The following is a 17,262-nucleotide window of genomic DNA, read 5'->3' on the forward strand; positions in this document are numbered from 1 at the left end:
AATCAGTTCGCGCATTTTTTGAAATTTCATTACTTTAATTCATTTATTTATTTATTTATTTAAAATTTATAAGTATAAATTTATGATCCTGAAATTGAGAGACAATAAAAAATTTTCAGATTTTTTTTCAACAATCAATTACAAAAAAAAAAGGAAAAACTAAGAATATGCACTTGTAGAAAATTTAAAAAAATTACAGGTGCAATTTTTTCAAAAATTTTTTTTTTCATAATTTATTGTTTTAAAAAAAAATCCAAAAATTATTAGACGTCGGCTAACTTCAGTATCATGTAAATGTAGCAGATATAAGACAATTTTTAAATTTCATATAAAAAAAAATTAAACAATTAAATTGATAATATAAAAAAAAATGCATTTACTGATTTTATAATTTTTCTAAAAGTCAATTTTTTAATTTTTTTGTTGAGAAAATTTTATTCTATTATTTTAAAATTTTTAAAATTTTCAGATGTCCGCCAACTTTACTGTCAATAAAATTTATACATTGTCACATATCTGCTACATTCACATTCATATTTTTTAAATTATTTAAAAAATTTATTAATTAAAATTTTTGAACATTCAGAGTAGTCACGTGTTCTCTTCTCCATTCAAAATATCTCATTTTCACGTGGTTATTTTCTATGAGTGTGAATGTAGCAGCCAATTGTCAATTTTTCAAATTTTTAAATAAATAAATAAAATGTCCGTAGGATAAAAATAAAGAAATGCATATTTAGAAAAATGCGAAATCCGTACGCGCATTTTTTTAAATTTCATCATTTTAATTCATCAATCTATTTATTTCAAATTTATAAATTGTCACATATCTGCTACATTCACACTCATTATTTTCTAGATAAAGATTAAAAAATAAAAATGTCAGCAGTAGGACGAGTGTTTACACAAAATCTTTTAAAAAATTATCATACTTTTAAAACCTTAGGTAAAGTAAAACATGATATTTATTATTTATACTATCAGTTATTTAATTACATGAATGTATAATTATTTAAGTTGTGATTTATAAATTTCATACTCCAATTAAAATCATAACCTTAAAAATTAAATGCCGAAATTGAATATAATTTGATATTTATAAGTAGGAAAACAGGCAAGATGTCTTGGAACACAAGCACCGGAAAATAAAACAACTGAAACCGACAAAGGATCTGATAAAAATAATGATGACGTTCTTGGTTTTTCAAAACCTCAAGATCGTGGTCCACAGGAGTATCGATTTATTTATCCCGAGTTTTTACCAGACCCAGCACCAGAGCATCGTAATTATCTGAGAGAAAGATTAGAACGTATGGATATGCTGTCAAGGAGAAAATTTGTTGATATTCCGGAGTTTTATGTCGGCTCGATACTTGCTGTCACTTATTCAGAGCCGCATGCTCCAGGAAAATCAAATAGATTTGTTGGGATTTGTATTCAACGAACTGGTTGTGGTTTAAGAGCTGCTTTTATACTCAGAAATGTCGTTGACCATCAGGGAGTGGAAGTACGTTATGACATGTATGATCCAGCTATTCAAAAAATAGAATGTCTAAGGCTTGAAAAAAGATTAGATGATGAATTGTTTTATCTGAGAGATGCACCCAATGAATTTAGTACATTTCCATTTGACATGGATACGGAATATCTGCCAGAGGGGACCCCAGTTCCCGTTAATAAAACTATAGTGCCTTTGAAACCATTACCTTGGGGTGCTAAGTGGGAACAATCAAATATGAAAGGATTGTCTGCTAATTTCAGTTTATTGTCTGCAAATCGGTTGAGGAAACGCGATGTCAGTGCTAAGCCCTGGGAGAAATATGATCTTATGAAAATTTACAGGTAAAGTTTAATTGTTATTTGTTGGTTTTTTAAATTTTGCTTTGGCAGTGAAACCACTTTTGCAATCAAATTTTAATGAAATTTGACAGGCGTAATTTTTAATAAATAATTTCATCAATTTTTAAGAGACTTAAGAAAAGGAAGATAAGAGATAAAGAATAGGAATAAGAGATAAAAATTAAATGATATACAGAACGGGTACCGCGACTAGTTGCTGGCGACAAAATAACCGTGAATATTAAAGCCATTCTCAGACAGTGCCCGCACTTTTTAAAATTTTCAATGACTTTCAGTTGTCATAACCGTTTTAAAATTTAATTAATTAATTAATTAAAAAAAATTAAAACTTCAATTAAAAAAGGACATCGCAGAAGTAATTTCGCCGATGTAGAATTTTTAAAAAATTATTTACAGTTGACATCAATTAAAAGTTAATTAAAATTTGTTAAATAAATTTCAGTAAAATCTTCATGTCAATTTTTAAATTAGAATTTTCAAATTTTGTAGGCTAAAATTTATGAAACAAATTTCGCTTAACTCCCAATTAATATCAACTGTAAGTAATTTTTAAAAAATTCTATATCTCGGCGAAATTACTTCCGCGTTGTCCTTTTTTCAATTTAAGTTTTAATTTTTTTTTAATTAATTAATTAAATTTCGATACGCTCATAGCAATTGAGTCATTGAAAATTTTTAAAAAGTGGCGGGCATTGTCTGAGAATGGATGTAACTATAAGATTTTTTAAATTAAAAAATCTTAATGAAGATTAATTCTGCGGGCCGGTTTATATTTTTTAATTGGACCGTCGTACGATATTTAGTGAACTAATCGATTCAGTAGTTTACGATTCGTGTGATAAAACCGTAAAAAAAAAATCCACTTTTTAGATTTTTAGATTTAATAAACTTTCAAAAATAAACTTTGAATTCTCGCCGAATATTTTTATTCACTGTTGCTTATTAATTTTCAGGGAAACTATTCCTGATGAAGAACAACAAGCCATTTATTCAGAAGTCTACACGAAACTGCACAGCCTAGAGATATCAAGAAAGAAATTGAAACGTAAACGTGGTTTCCTTCGTCCAACCAAAAAAGCGTAATTTTGTTTCATTGTATTTTTTTTTTTTAATATTATCAATAAAAATTGAACAATCGATAGAAAAAAAGGTTCTTAGTATTCAAAACATTTGTTTTCACTTACATTTAATGACATACATTCATTTATTTGTTTTTAAAATGTATTTTATCAACCAATTGTAGTGACATCACAAAACCAATCAATTTTTTTTTTTATAGTAGTGGATATTTCTTTAGCATACAAGATCTTTTAATAATTTTACCCTATGTACAAAAGAGTATTTCGTTTTTTTTTGTATGGATTTTTAATGTGAGTTATAAAAAAGCATATGATAAAAAAAACTTTAGTCATTACTATTTTTTTTTTCTCACAATATCGCACTGATTATCTGTACATTACGGAAAAAAGTATAATACTTTGCTTAAAAACTAGTTATTACAGAAGAGCTCATAAAAAATGATAATATTTACTAATAAAAATATTATGGAAGCTATTAATGACGATTAATTATTTAATAATGAAATTGAGATTTATCATTTTCCTTTTTATAAGTATATACAGTTTTGGACATACTTTAATTTTGATCTAGATCGAGACAAATAATTAGGCATTAAATCTATAGATTTTTTATAATAAAAAGATTTAAAAAAAAATTGTCTTTTAGTAAAAAAAATTTTCAGCTTAATATACTTTTTAATCGTCTCATTAAATAATATTCACTTACAGTGAACATAATTTGTTATTTTTAATTAAATAACGAAAATAAACGAATAATTGTAAAATTATAAAAATTTTATGTGGACAGTAGAGCGATGTTAATTTCTTTAACCATTTTAACACGATTTAACATTTTTACAAGATGTTCTTTAGCAAGTGGTGATGTTGAATACCAAACCGGACTGTCTGGTACACAACTCCGTTCTGGCAGGAGATAAAATACATCATTACGTGTTTTAACACTTTCTGGACACTTGGATATATAAAATTCGTAAAGTTTTACTGGACAACGTAGTGGATTTTCTTCATTTTCTTGTTGTTCATATACTTTTTTCTTTTTAGAATTGGCTTCTGTAATTAAATTATTTATATTTACTGGATTTAATTGCATACTTAATAATTAAAATAAAAGTAATACAAACCTAGAGTTGATTGGGGTGGATAAAATCGTAAAAGTACGTTCCGTGAACCAGGAGTTTTAGCAGCAGTAACTGTATTTTGTACAGTTGGATTTCGTTTCCAGTGTTTCATAATATGAGAAAATGATAACTGCATATGTTCATCTACTGACTGTTATAAAAAATATTACTTAATATTTTAATTTAAACTTTAAGTTTTTATTTTAATAAACTAATTTAAGTAAGAGACCTAGTACCGGATCAGGGAACTAGTACAAATACATGAGTGATTGGGTACTAGGTCTCTTATTTTATTTAAAATTAATTTTACAAATCCCTATTGATGTTTTACATTGATCATATCAATCAAAGAATTATATAAACTTAATTTATTTGTTAATTAACTTGACACTTATTTTTTGTGTCTTTTATTTAACGTTATATAGAATGATCGATCTAGCGAATGAACATGAGCAGTAAATGAACATTATTTAATTTTCAACTACATCATTTAAATTTTAATCACAATACTACATAAAGAAAATACTTGAATACTGTTTCATTGACAACTTTTAGAACTTGTATTATAATTTTTTTGCATCTTTCTATATTAAAATTTTTAAAAATACGACTGTTCATTTACTGACATTCACCGTATACTTTGTATATTCCCTTTAAGGATGCCAACAATGACACGGTAGTCTGGGTGAAGTTTGTCAATTTCGAACAGGAGATCCTGATATATCTGTTGTTTGTGCTCTTATTTAACCGTGATGTTATTTTGATATTATTATCATTATTGTTCGATTGTGAATTAATGAAACGATCAGAGATTGATATTTTTTGTGATGAAGGGGAAATGGCTTTACTGATCAACTTAATTGACTTCCTTTATTTAAATATTGGGTAACGTTTCGTTTAAATGATTTAACATCTTCATCAATACAATAAAATTTATAACATATAATAATTATAAAATTTTATTGTATTGATTGTACAGAAGCAAGGGTCTGAAGATGTTAAATCATTTAAACGAAACGTTACCCAATAATTAAATAAAGGAAGTCAATTAAGTTGATCAGTAAAGCCGTTATCCCTTCATTACAAAAAATTATTATTATTATTATTATTATTATTATTATTATTATTATTATTATTATTATTATTATTATTATTATTATTATTATTATTATTATTAGGGAAGTGCGAATAGTGTTCGATTCGAATAAAATAACTCGACAAATTACAAACTTTCAGATTATTCGAATATTCTGTTCGAACTTCAATCATAAAATTTTATCTAACGTATGATAATATTTACGAATATCTTTAAAACTGATGAATAATTCAAAAATTCACGAATAGTACGAACTTTTCGAATAATAAAAATATTAACATTCACTTGAATACAAATAATTAGTGAGTTCGAATTATTTGCACGCCCGTAATTATTACGTGTTTATTTTAAACATGTTTAAAGTATTAATAGATTCCCATCGATATCACAGAGAAATATTGTGCGAAATGTTTAGCAAATTAAATTTAAAAATAATTAATTAATTAATAAATTATAATTACCGTTAAATTAAAGTGCTTTGTATTGAAAAACATCAAAGTGTTTAACAGTACATGAGGAGAATGTGCTCCAAGTTGTTTGCATTCCCATAAATGTTCTTCTTCAACCCGTGTTACAATATATTCTAAAATTAAAAAACGATTATATCAAATATATGTATTTAAACTTTCACATATGTATTTATTTACACAAATAAAATGATACTTACGGGCGTCATTGTACAAAACAGAAAATTTTTTCGCCACATCATTCAAACAATCAGTAAATTGTTCATAATATGTGTCAGTAAAAATATTATCTATCCTATTATTTTCAAAAAGATATTGTTGTATTCCTAAACATAAATAATAAATTGTGTCTGGTGCATATTCAGCTCCATTAGGTTTTCTCACTTCCTTAACAAAATGACAAAGCGAATAATTAAGTTCATCAGCAGTCAGTTGTAGAAGATCCGTTTTAAATAATTTCAATTTTTTAGTGGCTGTTATTTGTTTCTCTAATTCATTATTTTTAGCAACGACCCATTTTCTCCATGCATTTACACCAAAAGTATATTTCAGTGCCATATTAGCGTCTGGTTTTTCAAGTGGTTCAGTAATTGTAGTTAGGGTTGTTTCTGTTTCTGTTGCTGCTGGTGCTGCTATTACTGTTGTTGTTGTTTTAGTTATCGTTGTCCCTGTTCCCGTTGTTATTGTTGTTGTCGCTATGGATTCTTCAGGTGAAGTAACATCAACATCATTAGCATTGTTACTGACAGTACTACTAGATCTACGTCCTTTTTTAAGAGATCCACCACGTGTTTTATTGTACGGAATAACACGTTTCCTTCCTTTATTTGTGGCCGCTGATTCTGAATTATCTGTAGAATCACTAGCAGCATTACCTTCAGTTGATTTTGTAGAATTTTGTCCAGCTGTAATAGTATTAGGTGTCAATGCAGCTTCTAAATCAACAGCAGCGTCTTCTAATTCACCTGTTGTCATTTTTAATGCTTCTTGTAACATATCATCACCCAGCGTATTATTACCATCAGCAACTTCACCGTTATTTTCATCTGCTGAATCTGATGAATCACTGTCAGTTTTCTTATCCGTAGCTACCATTTCTGCCATCATAAGCAATTCAGCTTCAAATGGATCCGATGGCACTTTATCCTGTATCCTTTTTAATTCTTTAAAAATACCCTTAGTACTATTCCGTGTTGTGGGAATAAAAATAGGTACAGGTATTGGCAATGGAAATGGTACAGGTACTGGAAATGGAAAACTCCACATGTGTACTGGGAATGGAACATAAATAGGAACTGGAATAGGAACCAAAATTTTCGGAATTTCATCAGTTTGAGTTGATTTTGTACAAGGATGAGGTTTTACTGAAACGCCTTTTGTATGCATCAATGGTTTGCACTGAGTCATTTTATTATGAACTTTAACCGGACTGACTGGTCTTGTTATTACTTGTTGTTTGTAAATAACTTGAGTTGCATTAGCATTTAAATTAGCAACATTGTTTGTACCGACACTTATCGATGTTGGATTTTTTTGTGATATTGCAACAGTTTGTCCATTAGAAGCTAAACTTTTAACTGACGATATCACAGGCATTGATTTTTGACCAGCGATTGTTATACTCGGGACATTGACCATTTCATTGGGTTTTTTAGCTGTTGTTTGCATTTGCATTTGATATTTTGCTGGATACGTACGTTTAGGCGTACCCGTTGGCACAGGTACTGTTGCTGTCGAAGTTGTTTTAGAATCATCACCACCAGGTATTGTTATTGGTGACTTAGTATACTGTGCTTGGAATTTCATTACACAGTCGTAACGACAAAAATTACGTATTGTAGCATCAGACATTGTCAAGTGATATTGAGCTTGGGCAAATTCCTTACAAAAATCACAATGTATACGCCGTGATGATACAGCATTCATTGATACTTGATAAAGTGTTAAACAATTTAAACTACACATCGTTATGACTGATCCATTTTTCAATTCTTTTTTAATCATATCAAAATTATATTTTTTAACTTTACACCAATTACATGGTACTATTTTACGGTGCGTTATTATAAATATATTAAGACAAGTTTTATTACAAAACGTGTGAGCTTCATTTTGATAAAATACCACAGTATTTTTCTTTTTTCCTTGATCGAAATATTTTTTACAAGTTGAACATTGGTCTGGATCAACTTTATTAACAAATTTAAATGCGGCAAAACATGGCTCACTGCAAATTGCCACTGGCGCTAAATGATTAACTTGTACTTCACAGTAAACGATTTTCTCCTCCTGACAAACGCTGCATGATTTTTTTTCAGGAGTTGGAGGTTCTGTTGAATTCATTTTAGAATATTTTTCCATGCAAAATTGAGTACAAAAATCTTTAAATTGTCCTTTATCACCAACTGGCGCCAAAAAACCATCAGAACCAGAGCTTATGTCTTTTTGACAGTAACTACATACTTTTAAACCTTTTTTAAATTCTTCCAAGCATGTTGAACAACAAAATTGACGCACGTCATATCCAAAACGTACGCAGTATTTACCTAAACTCATTGCTGCAACATTGCCGTTACAGTTACGACAATAACTGCCGTATTTTGTTTGAAATTTACCCAAGCATTCTTCGTTACAAAATTCCATTGTTTCCCATGATAAATTACGCTCGTCATTTGTCTCAACAATTAATAAACAATTAGCACAGCGTTTTTCATACTTTGAATTAGCTCCGTCGCTTGGTATATCTGTTGCTAAATTGTTTGTTGACGCATACGTACTTTGACATGCTGATGAGCAAAATTTTTGAATCTCATTGCCTACTTTTAGCTGATGACTGCATACTTTTTCACTCTTACATTGCTTACAAAATTCAACTCTACTTATTTCTTGGACTTCTGAGTTTTTAGACTCAGCTTCAACGTCAATAATATTGTCCACGACTTTTAATCCTAATTTTTTAACTCCTGTAATTTTTTTTAAATCGTTATTTTTATCTTGATCGCTATCTTTTTTGCTGTCTTTGTCTTTCTCTTTTTGATTTGTCGCAGCAGAGGATAGAGATGATGCAGATACAACTGTTACAGTTGGTGTAATTATTGGAGCATCACTGGCTTCTTGATTAACTTGCGCTTGGTTTACCAAAACTATTTTTTCAACGGATTCAGGAGATAGTGATTCAGATTTGTCATTTGATTCGATGATTTTTTCATTTATTTTGTCAGCAGTTATTTCTTTATCAGTCGGTTGGTCTGTTACTATTTTAGTATTGTCTGGAACAATACAGAGCTCGTCATCTTGACCAGGTAAAACAGATGACTGATCTCCAGTGCTTTTGGTTTTATCTTCATCTTTTTTATCTTTATCTGGCTCATTGTCATCAACTTTATCATCTTTACCAGCAGGACCATCGTCTTTGTCACTTGAATTCGTCAATTCGATGGTTATTTCTTCAATTACTTTGTCTCCCGAATCTCTGCGTTCTTTGGAAGATGATTTAAATTTATCAGATTCACTTGTCGTTTCATCATTATCAGGAACTGATGATTGATTACTATCAGCAGGATCTGCCGAGTCTTTAGCACTTAGAATATCCTGAAGATTGTCTGCTTGATCTCCAAGTTGCTGGAAATTAATATTCCGTTCTTCTAAATCCACTGTATCCAGTGATTCTGAATCAGCAGCAAGAGTATCGCCACCAAAAGGATCTTCAGCGTCCATTGACTGACTTTCAATTTGAGATTCATCCTGTTTATCCTGAACTATTTGGACAAATTCTGTATTCTCTGGTTGCTCCGATGACTTACTTGAGTCCTCTTTGTTTTGATTTTCTAAATCAACTTCCACTGAGGTCAGTTTATCTTCAGAACTTGCTGAAGAATCTTTCTGTGCCTCTGAAGCATTCGAATCTTTATCTTTGTCATCAATTATCTGAAGATCATCAGTCATTTTATCTACACCCGTTGAATCAGTTGTCTCATCGGGGGAATCTACAGATACTAGTTCAATTTCAGATTTTTCCTTATCATCAGTAGACTTTAATAAAATATTTTCAGCTTCATTTTCTACTTCCACTGTCGCTTCTAATCGATCCGTTTCCGATGGATCAGTTGTTTTATTATCTTCTATTAATTTATCTTTTAATTCAGTATCAGTCCCACTAGATACGCTCATTATTTCTGTTGAATCTTTCGCTACATCAGCTGATAGAATTTTACTCGAAATTTTTGATTCAGTAGATACTGGTGGCAAAGAATCAACATCAGATCCTTTAGATTTATCACATTCATTGGCAGTATCAATTAAACTCGTTGATACTTTAGTAGTTTCATTAACGCTCGTTAATTCAGTTTCATTGGTTACTAATTTATCAAGACTTGTTATGTCATTAGATGTTATTTTTTCATTCTCTACTGGTTCTTCAGTGCTGGCAGCTACTTGAGTATTGTCAATTGTTGAATTACTTGAGGAAGTATCTTTATCACTGGAACTTTCAGCAACAGCAACACTCGTTTCGTCTTTTTTTTCCATAATTGTTTTTTTTTAAATCTAGAATATATATTTGAATTTTTTAATGTTTATGTTGATAAATAACTATTTTATTTATATAGTAATGAATTTATTGGTAGCAACTTACTGGTAAAATATATTTGAAATAAAAAAAGTAATAATTAAAAAAAAAATGAAAGTAAAGTTTGCGGACATCTGACAATTTTTAAAACTTTGAAATAATAAATTAAAATGTTTATAAAATAAAAATTTTAAAAAAATACATGCTTAGAAAATTCAAAATTCAGTGCATGCATTTTTTTTAATTTTATTGTTTTAGTTATTTAATTTTTTTAGATGTAATTTAAAAATTTTCGAATGTCTGCTACGTTTACACTCATTTAAAAAGTATGAGTGCGAATGTATCAGAGATACATTTTAAATTATAAATAAATAGAGTAAATAATTAAAAAAAAATATTTGTAAAAAAATGCACTTATTAATTTTGAAATTTCTTAAATGCGCATTTTTTTTAAATTTAATTTTTTAAATTATTTACTCTATTTATTTATAATTTTAAATTCATCTGATGTATGCTACAGTAACACTCATAAAAATGCTAGGTTATGCTATTTTTTATTTTTTTTTTTTTTACCAGTGACATTGAGGTTAATTTTGTAAGAAATATTTATAAGAATCGTCATAAATTAATAAGTATTTTAAAATTTTACGTTTAATGACTTAAAATGTTGATTTTGAATTATAAAAAAATAATAAATAGTCGGCATAAGTGTGCAGTAGAATAGCCGCCAAGTCATTTTTTGGGAAAAAAAATAAAAATAATTTTTAAAAAGTTATTTTTTGTTAGTAAAATAAATTATTGATTGAGTATAGATAAAATATAAATAGCCATACTTGTTTATTTATCGTTTGTAGATTTTTTTAGTTATAATTTTTCATGCAGAACATTATTATCGTATCGTTAAGTTACACACATTCTCATTACACATATATATGAATTAAATTTACAACAGGAGCTACAGAGGATGCTCGATGCTTTAAAAAATTTTAACACACCATCAACAGCTACGCATAAAGGTGGATTTTTATTTAGCAATAATGTTATTTATATTTCATTATCCGGTTGAAAAAATACTTTCTTTTAATTGGCTGTTTTATTAATTCGGTGGCTTGTTTTTTTTTTTTAAGGTTAGACAGATAGAAGACGAGAAAAGAAACTTTTTGTCTACGTCGCTCCATCTATGGTTAAAAGTAGCGAAATATTTATACGAGTGCACAATCTTTCAAATTTAAAATACTAGAGAAGTTGCATGTTTTGTAATTAAAATTTTTTCTTAAAATTTAATGAAAGTTGTTAAGAAAAATTGAGGAAAAACTTTTATAATAATTGATTTCTCGATTAATTTTTAAATTAAAAACTGTAAATTCAAACACTAGTGACGTCATTAAATCGGTTCCGACGCGCCACCTCACGGAGAGATGAAAAAATATCCATGTTTACCCTATCAGAATCACAACAAAAAGAAAATACAAGAGAATTGTGTGACTTTCATTGGTTCTAAGCTCCAACAGATGTAATGACGTCATAACCAATTATAAGTCATTTTTTTTGCGCCAAAATTTATTTAATTTATTCATTTTTATAATTAATTTTTGTATTATATCCTGGAGTTAGCAGACAATTGACAATTTTAAAATTTTTTTTTTCAACAATTTAATTTAGAAAAAAAAAAAAAAAAAAACAATAACTTCCCGAATTTTTCGAAAATTTACAATTTTCTTAGCGGAAAGTTTAAAATATGCACATGTAAGAAATTTAAAAAAACTCAAGTATTTTTGTATTCTATATGCTTCAAATAGTAGGATTAATTTCCAAGCACTGAAGGTTTTTCTGCAAGTAAAACTCGCTAGCAAATACTATATCATCATCTATACTTCAACCAACTGTGCTATAAATTCAATCCAGGATGGCCTTGCCCAATTTGCAACACAAGAAAACCAGATTCAATGGAACACCTCATCAATGATTGCCCCATCTTTGTTCAATACCGCCAATTCTTTCTCCAACCGCATAGAGCCTCGAAAGTTTTAATGAGCCAAGACACACATTCAATTAAAGCTTTATTCTATTTTTTACAGTGCTGCTGCCGCTTGAGGGCTTTCTGCTTATGCGAATATTACACGCCCGGTTTTTCAACTTAGCTTTTTACGATACACTGTGAATTGCACGATATTTGATTCTGTTTTTTCTTTGCTTTTATACTCTATTTTATTTTTTTAATTAATTAATGTTTCTGATAATCTTCCTGTCTTATTTCTAACCAATTTTTATGGATTATGTATCCGGGAAACAGAAACAACAATTACAATTACAATGTATACTTTAAATAAAAGTTTAAAAAAAAATCATTGTTACATCTTATACAGAGCCTGAAAAAAAAACTGATTAAAAATGTATTTTTTAGCTTTCCAAGGTGGTCAAGTATCTTAACGAACTAATCTCTAAAGTATCAACTATATATTTTTTAAATGTTAAGAAATAGACTAGGAATAAATGTTTTCATGTTTTGATTTATATTTTTAAACTAGGCCTCACTAGCAAGGTGAAGGTTACAAGCAAAGCGATCGACTGTACTGACCGAATTTATTGGGGGTTTCCTTAGGTCACTGGTTGTGACATCCCAGACAAATGCGGTGCAGTATAGTAGGCCAGAATATAAAAAAACTGGCACGTGTCCCGTTTGGGACGATGTCCAAAAAGTAAAAAAAAAAAAAAAAATGACAGCTTCAGTCACATTGTCAGAAGAAATGACAGGATAAGAGAAAACTTTAGGAGCGACAATGGTTTTTTATTCTTGAAAAAGACACTAATCGGTGATATAAACAAAGTTGCGAACAATGAAAACAATATTTTCTCGAATACTTTCAACATTTATTTTATATTTTGTTGTCTAATTTAGTATCAATATATTTTTAAAATATAAAATGAATAGAGATCTCTTATTACTCAAGTAATCAGAGCAGATTTAATTAATATCGATCCAGACATTGTTTTAAATTTATGTACATGTAATTATTTTATGAAGTTTGGTTTCGACAATACAATATATTTTTTTATCTACTATCTGAAAGTGAATTAGCTAAATTCACTAGCAAATAGTGAATATTCAATAATTTTCACTAATTCAGTTTTAAAGAGTATGTTCAACGAGTGTTACATACTCTTCATGATAAAGGCATTGTCATTATAAATATCAGCATGATTTGAATAATTAGATTCCAATAAGACCTTGAAAGATAACATTTCACGAGATCGATAGCTTACATTTTCACAGAATAAATTTAAAAGATCAGTTAATGATTTTATGGTGTATAAATTACTATCTAACTCGTTGCTTTTAGAAACTGGTTGAATAGTTGTTACAATTGTTTTATCGTTTTTTTGTATTAGATCCTTTATCTTTGATTCAACTTCAGTCAATGCAGATTTATTCTAAAAAAATTAACAATACAAATCAGCCAATCTCAGGATTTACGACAGAATATAGTAGATCAATAGTAATACTTACAGTCAAAGATGGAAAAATAGTTGAAGGATTCCAATCATAACGACATGCTATACATTCACACAAAAAATTATAGTCATCTTTAAGCTGTTTTTTTCGCTTGGCTGTAGGAAGTTCGTCAAAATTTGGTCCGTAAGATATGAATAATTGTTCACCTTTCTTAACTTGTCGAGTGACTCGGAATGTCATTAAGTTTCCATAGTGTGCGGGGCACACATTGCTAAAACAGCTGTGATTAAAAAAACTTGCAAAAGATCCAAGTGAATCTCCTCTTTTCATGTCAATAAATGGCATAGACAGCTAAAAACAATATTTAAAAAAGTTTAAATAGATGAACTCATATAATATAAGATTTCTAATCTATATAAGCTTGGATACCAAAAAAATTCAAATAGTTTTGTAAAAACGTGGATTTGCGTACAGAAAAACAGTTTAATGAGCTAATGTGTATATTTCTTAAAATCAACGATCCTAAAAAAACTGCCCACTCATTATTTATACAGTCTCGTATGCCATTAATCCCAACACCTAATAATGTAGATGATGAAGCAAAGGAATGAAGAATGTATACACTGCTTAATAAAAGACCTTCAACTTCTGATTTTTCTCTAAATGAAACATCATGGACCAAAGAATAAACTGTAGAATATTCCGAGCGATCATGTAAGCCATGAGTTAAGACTTTTTCAATCGAATCTGAAATATCATTGACGAAATAAAATTTTTTCATGATACCAGCATCGAAACTTGAAGTTTCAGTGTCTCTACAGCCCGTCGAAACAAGCTAATTTCAAGCCGATGCTGCAAACAACTGCTAGCGAATTCGTAATTCAAAAATACCTTCATACAGCGGGCAGAAACATGTGTGTTTCTTCCCTTGGCAAGAAACACAATTGTTTCTGCCCGGTGTCAGTTATATTTAATGTTCATTTGCAGCCTTATTACTCTCATTTGTTTACTTGTCACTTCAGTTTACTCATTTCATTTTTTAAATGACAATTTTAATTAACCAAATAAAATTACTAAAAAATGAGTAAAAATAATATTTTTGTCTTATTTACTATTTAATGAGTGACTGTAAATCACATATTTCTCATTCTCTAACATTTCTCGCATCATCGGCTTGAAATTAACTTGTTTCTTACTGACTGCTGATACTGAATCTCGAAGTTCGGATGCAGGTAATCATGAAAAATATAGTGTGTGACTCAGGATAAAACACGATTTCAGACTGCGGCTCGGACAGCCAACTCACCCTAGTCTGAAATCGTCTGAAATCGTCTTGTTTCATCCCTTGTCGCACAATATACTATTATTTTGGAATATGGTTGAAAGTAATGAAATACCTGACATTTCATTGATTTTTACAAGATTATTTTTCAGAGCTTGTAATGAACCTGCTTCTTTAATTGCTTTTATCGTTATTCTTACAGCCATTAAATCAAGCCATTCACACTGACCCATTGACAATAACAGAGATATAATTTTACATTCCATATCATGATATTCGTTCCAAGCTTTATCTCGGCAATCTTCGTTGCAATAAATAACATGAACACAAGTCTCACAAGATACACTAGACCATGTACGTTTCGAACAATACCAGCAATGGCTATACCATAGATGGCGAGAATTAATGAGCGCATAAGCTTTTTGTACAAAAACAACTTCACCAACTTTAATATCTTTTGTAGCAACGATATGACGCCCATAATTTTCAGAATGTTTTAGCTCTATAGCACTGGAAGCTCCCACTATTTGAGGATTATCTTGAGGCGTTGATGGTAAAAATTTGTTAAAGTCATAGTGTATGAATGATGCATTTAACGAATAATTTTTCAATAATAAACTCAAAGATGTTTTAATTTTTTGTTGACTTGTTTCATCTATTTCTGACATCCAACATTGAGCTTTAGTTATTGCTTTTTGAACTTCAGGCCGCATTATTGGTTTGATTGCCCATAAAGCCTTGGCTTGACGAGTATATAATTCCGTTTTCAATTCATTTGGATAACCGATTTGTGAGGCTCTCTCTATATCTTTCAAACAATCTTCGTAGTACCCTTTATTGAACAATGCAACCGAGCGGTCACCGTATGCTCTAGCTAGTTCGTAAGACCCAAGAGGTGCAAAAGCAATAGCTTTAGAGTACAATTCTATCACAGATTGTGATGATTCAGCTAGCATAATTTTATTTGCTTCAGTTATTATTTTAATTGCAGCTTTTTTATTTTTAATATTCATGTCTTCTATTCCTGGAATATCAGTGACTGTCATACACCCTAGCACGTGCGCCATTATTTCTTCTTGATCTTTTAAATCTTCAGGGATATCGTTATTCACTGAAATTTCAACGATATCTAACGGAAAAGATTTTGTTTCAGCCATATCTGCGATAGTATGGAATATGAAATTTATTTACTGGTCGTATTAAATTATTCTATCATTTATATAAAATTACAAAATTACAACACGATTGACTTTTCATTGATCAATTTTTAAGTAATGGTACAATTTTAACCGTTTGAGTAAAATAATTAATGATTATCGATTTAGCATTTATTGGTATCACCTGATTTGAGAAAAATCACTTGTATATATTATATTCTCTTCTATATATTAGTTATAATTATCAGAATTTTTATTTCAATTAATTTCATCATTTATTTCCATTTAATTATTTTGTAACTTCTTTGTTAACAATTCACTTTTTAAATTTAAAAAATCTGACAATTTTAAAAATAAATATGAGATTCTCAATAAGATTTATAATGCTGATTGCAAGACATTAATTTTATTATTAATACACCTGAAATAGATTAATGATTTGATTATAAAATATAAAGTTAATACAAAAAAATGTTAACAGTAGACTTACTTGATTTCAGTTTTTCAACTATTTGAATTCAAAATCTAATTTATTTGTCAGAAATAATAAAACAAAGAGTAAAACAGTTGTAATAATTATTAAATCTCTGTTTGGATGGGTATCAATTAAACGATTGAACTATAATATAAAGTCGATATAAAAGTTTTATTTGCAATTCAATGTCACGTAGTGACTGTTTGCGAGTATATAAATATATCAAATTTATTTCATATTAATTTATAATTAAATTGTCTTTCAAATGATTCGCTCATTGATTATTATGAAATAAAACGATGAATGCTAGAATAATTATGTGGATATATATTTAAAACTCTCACAAGGGTTTTAAAATTTCTGTATGTATTTTATTTTACCCCAATGGGCACGTTTTTTGTAATTTACCTCAGCTTTGAGTGCGCTTGCGTATCTCGATACGCGCGCGGTAATAGTGTATGTACTATATTTTAAAATTAAATTCTATTTTTAAATTAATGACTATTTTTAGAAGTAACTGCGGATAAAAATATTTTAATTGATTATTTAACTACGCGGAAAAAAAAGAAATGTTGCTGCAACAGGAATAGGTCCTGTAGCATGAGTTTGTTGCTGCAATAGGATCCGAATTGTGACAGTTACAAGATTAGTCCTGTTGCAACCACAGGTTATTCCTGTTGCAGTCACAGGAATAGTCTTAAATTTGT

At 29.1% G+C, this 17,262-nt stretch overlaps 3 protein-coding genes across 4 annotated transcripts; 1 reads left to right on the top strand and 2 right to left on the bottom strand.

Annotated features, from left to right (window-relative positions):
- The first annotated feature begins 814 nt into the window (after positions 1-814).
- On the top strand, positions 815-2,975 carry LOC130666289 (39S ribosomal protein L19, mitochondrial). Of its 2 annotated transcripts, none has more exons than XM_057467123.1 (3): positions 815-946; positions 1,107-1,842; positions 2,814-2,975. In XM_057467123.1, exons 1-3 carry the CDS (start codon positions 880-882, stop codon positions 2,941-2,943), a joined length of 933 nt encoding a protein of 310 aa, XP_057323106.1. In that variant the 5' UTR covers positions 815-879; the 3' UTR covers positions 2,944-2,975. The 2 variants fall into 2 exon arrangements, with proteins under 2 accessions (XP_057323106.1, XP_057323105.1); XM_057467122.1 differs by having other exon boundaries at positions 845-946; positions 1,104-1,842.
- Positions 2,976-3,235: 260 nt separating this feature from the next.
- On the bottom strand, positions 3,236-11,175 carry LOC130666286 (zinc finger MYM-type protein 3). The gene is made up of 5 exons (XM_057467120.1): positions 11,021-11,175; positions 5,821-10,165; positions 5,615-5,736; positions 4,061-4,208; positions 3,236-3,989 (listed from the first exon to the last, which is right to left on the bottom strand). The coding sequence occupies exons 2-5, from the start codon at positions 10,145-10,147 to the stop codon at positions 3,715-3,717; spliced, it is 4,872 nt and encodes a 1,623-aa protein (XP_057323103.1). The 5' UTR covers positions 10,148-10,165; positions 11,021-11,175; the 3' UTR covers positions 3,236-3,714.
- Positions 11,176-12,953: 1,778 nt separating this feature from the next.
- Positions 12,954-16,441, bottom strand: LOC130666288 (SET and MYND domain-containing protein 4-like). The gene is made up of 4 exons (XM_057467121.1): positions 15,039-16,441; positions 14,114-14,388; positions 13,696-13,992; positions 12,954-13,619 (listed from the first exon to the last, which is right to left on the bottom strand). Exons 1-4 carry the CDS (start codon positions 16,078-16,080, stop codon positions 13,341-13,343), a joined length of 1,893 nt encoding a protein of 630 aa, XP_057323104.1. The 5' UTR covers positions 16,081-16,441; the 3' UTR covers positions 12,954-13,340.
- Positions 16,442-17,262: the final 821 nt, after the last annotated feature.

This window comes from Microplitis mediator, chromosome 4, assembly GCF_029852145.1.
Source record: "Microplitis mediator isolate UGA2020A chromosome 4, iyMicMedi2.1, whole genome shotgun sequence".
Classification (NCBI taxonomy): Eukaryota; Metazoa; Arthropoda; class Insecta; order Hymenoptera; family Braconidae; genus Microplitis; species Microplitis mediator.

Excerpts from the sequence above, each read along its gene's own strand:
- LOC130666286 (XM_057467120.1), bottom strand. The coding sequence starts at position 10,147 with ATGGAAAAAAAAGACGAAACGAGTGTTGCTGTTGCTGAAAGTTCCAGT. Across the intron at positions 4,209-5,614 it reads CAAAGCACTTTAATTTAACG|TCAGTAGATGAACATATGCA; the intron begins GTAATTATAATT and ends TTTTTATAACAG. Across the intron at positions 3,990-4,060 it reads TCCACCCCAATCAACTCTAG|AAGCCAATTCTAAAAAGAAA; the intron begins GTTTGTATTACT and ends ATTTAATTACAG.
- LOC130666289 (XM_057467122.1), top strand. The coding sequence starts at position 880 with ATGTCAGCAGTAGGACGAGTGTTTACACAAAATCTTTTAAAAAATTAT. Across the intron at positions 947-1,103 it reads TCATACTTTTAAAACCTTAG|TAGGAAAACAGGCAAGATGT; the intron begins GTAAAGTAAAAC and ends GATATTTATAAG. Across the intron at positions 1,843-2,813 it reads GATCTTATGAAAATTTACAG|GGAAACTATTCCTGATGAAG; the intron begins GTAAAGTTTAAT and ends ATTAATTTTCAG.
- LOC130666288 (XM_057467121.1), bottom strand. The coding sequence starts at position 16,080 with ATGGCTGAAACAAAATCTTTTCCGTTAGATATCGTTGAAATTTCAGTG. Across the intron at positions 13,993-14,113 it reads GCTCATTAAACTGTTTTTCT|CTGTCTATGCCATTTATTGA; the intron begins GTACGCAAATCC and ends TATTGTTTTTAG. Across the intron at positions 13,620-13,695 it reads CTATTTTTCCATCTTTGACT|AATAAATCTGCATTGACTGA; the intron begins GTAAGTATTACT and ends TAATTTTTTTAG.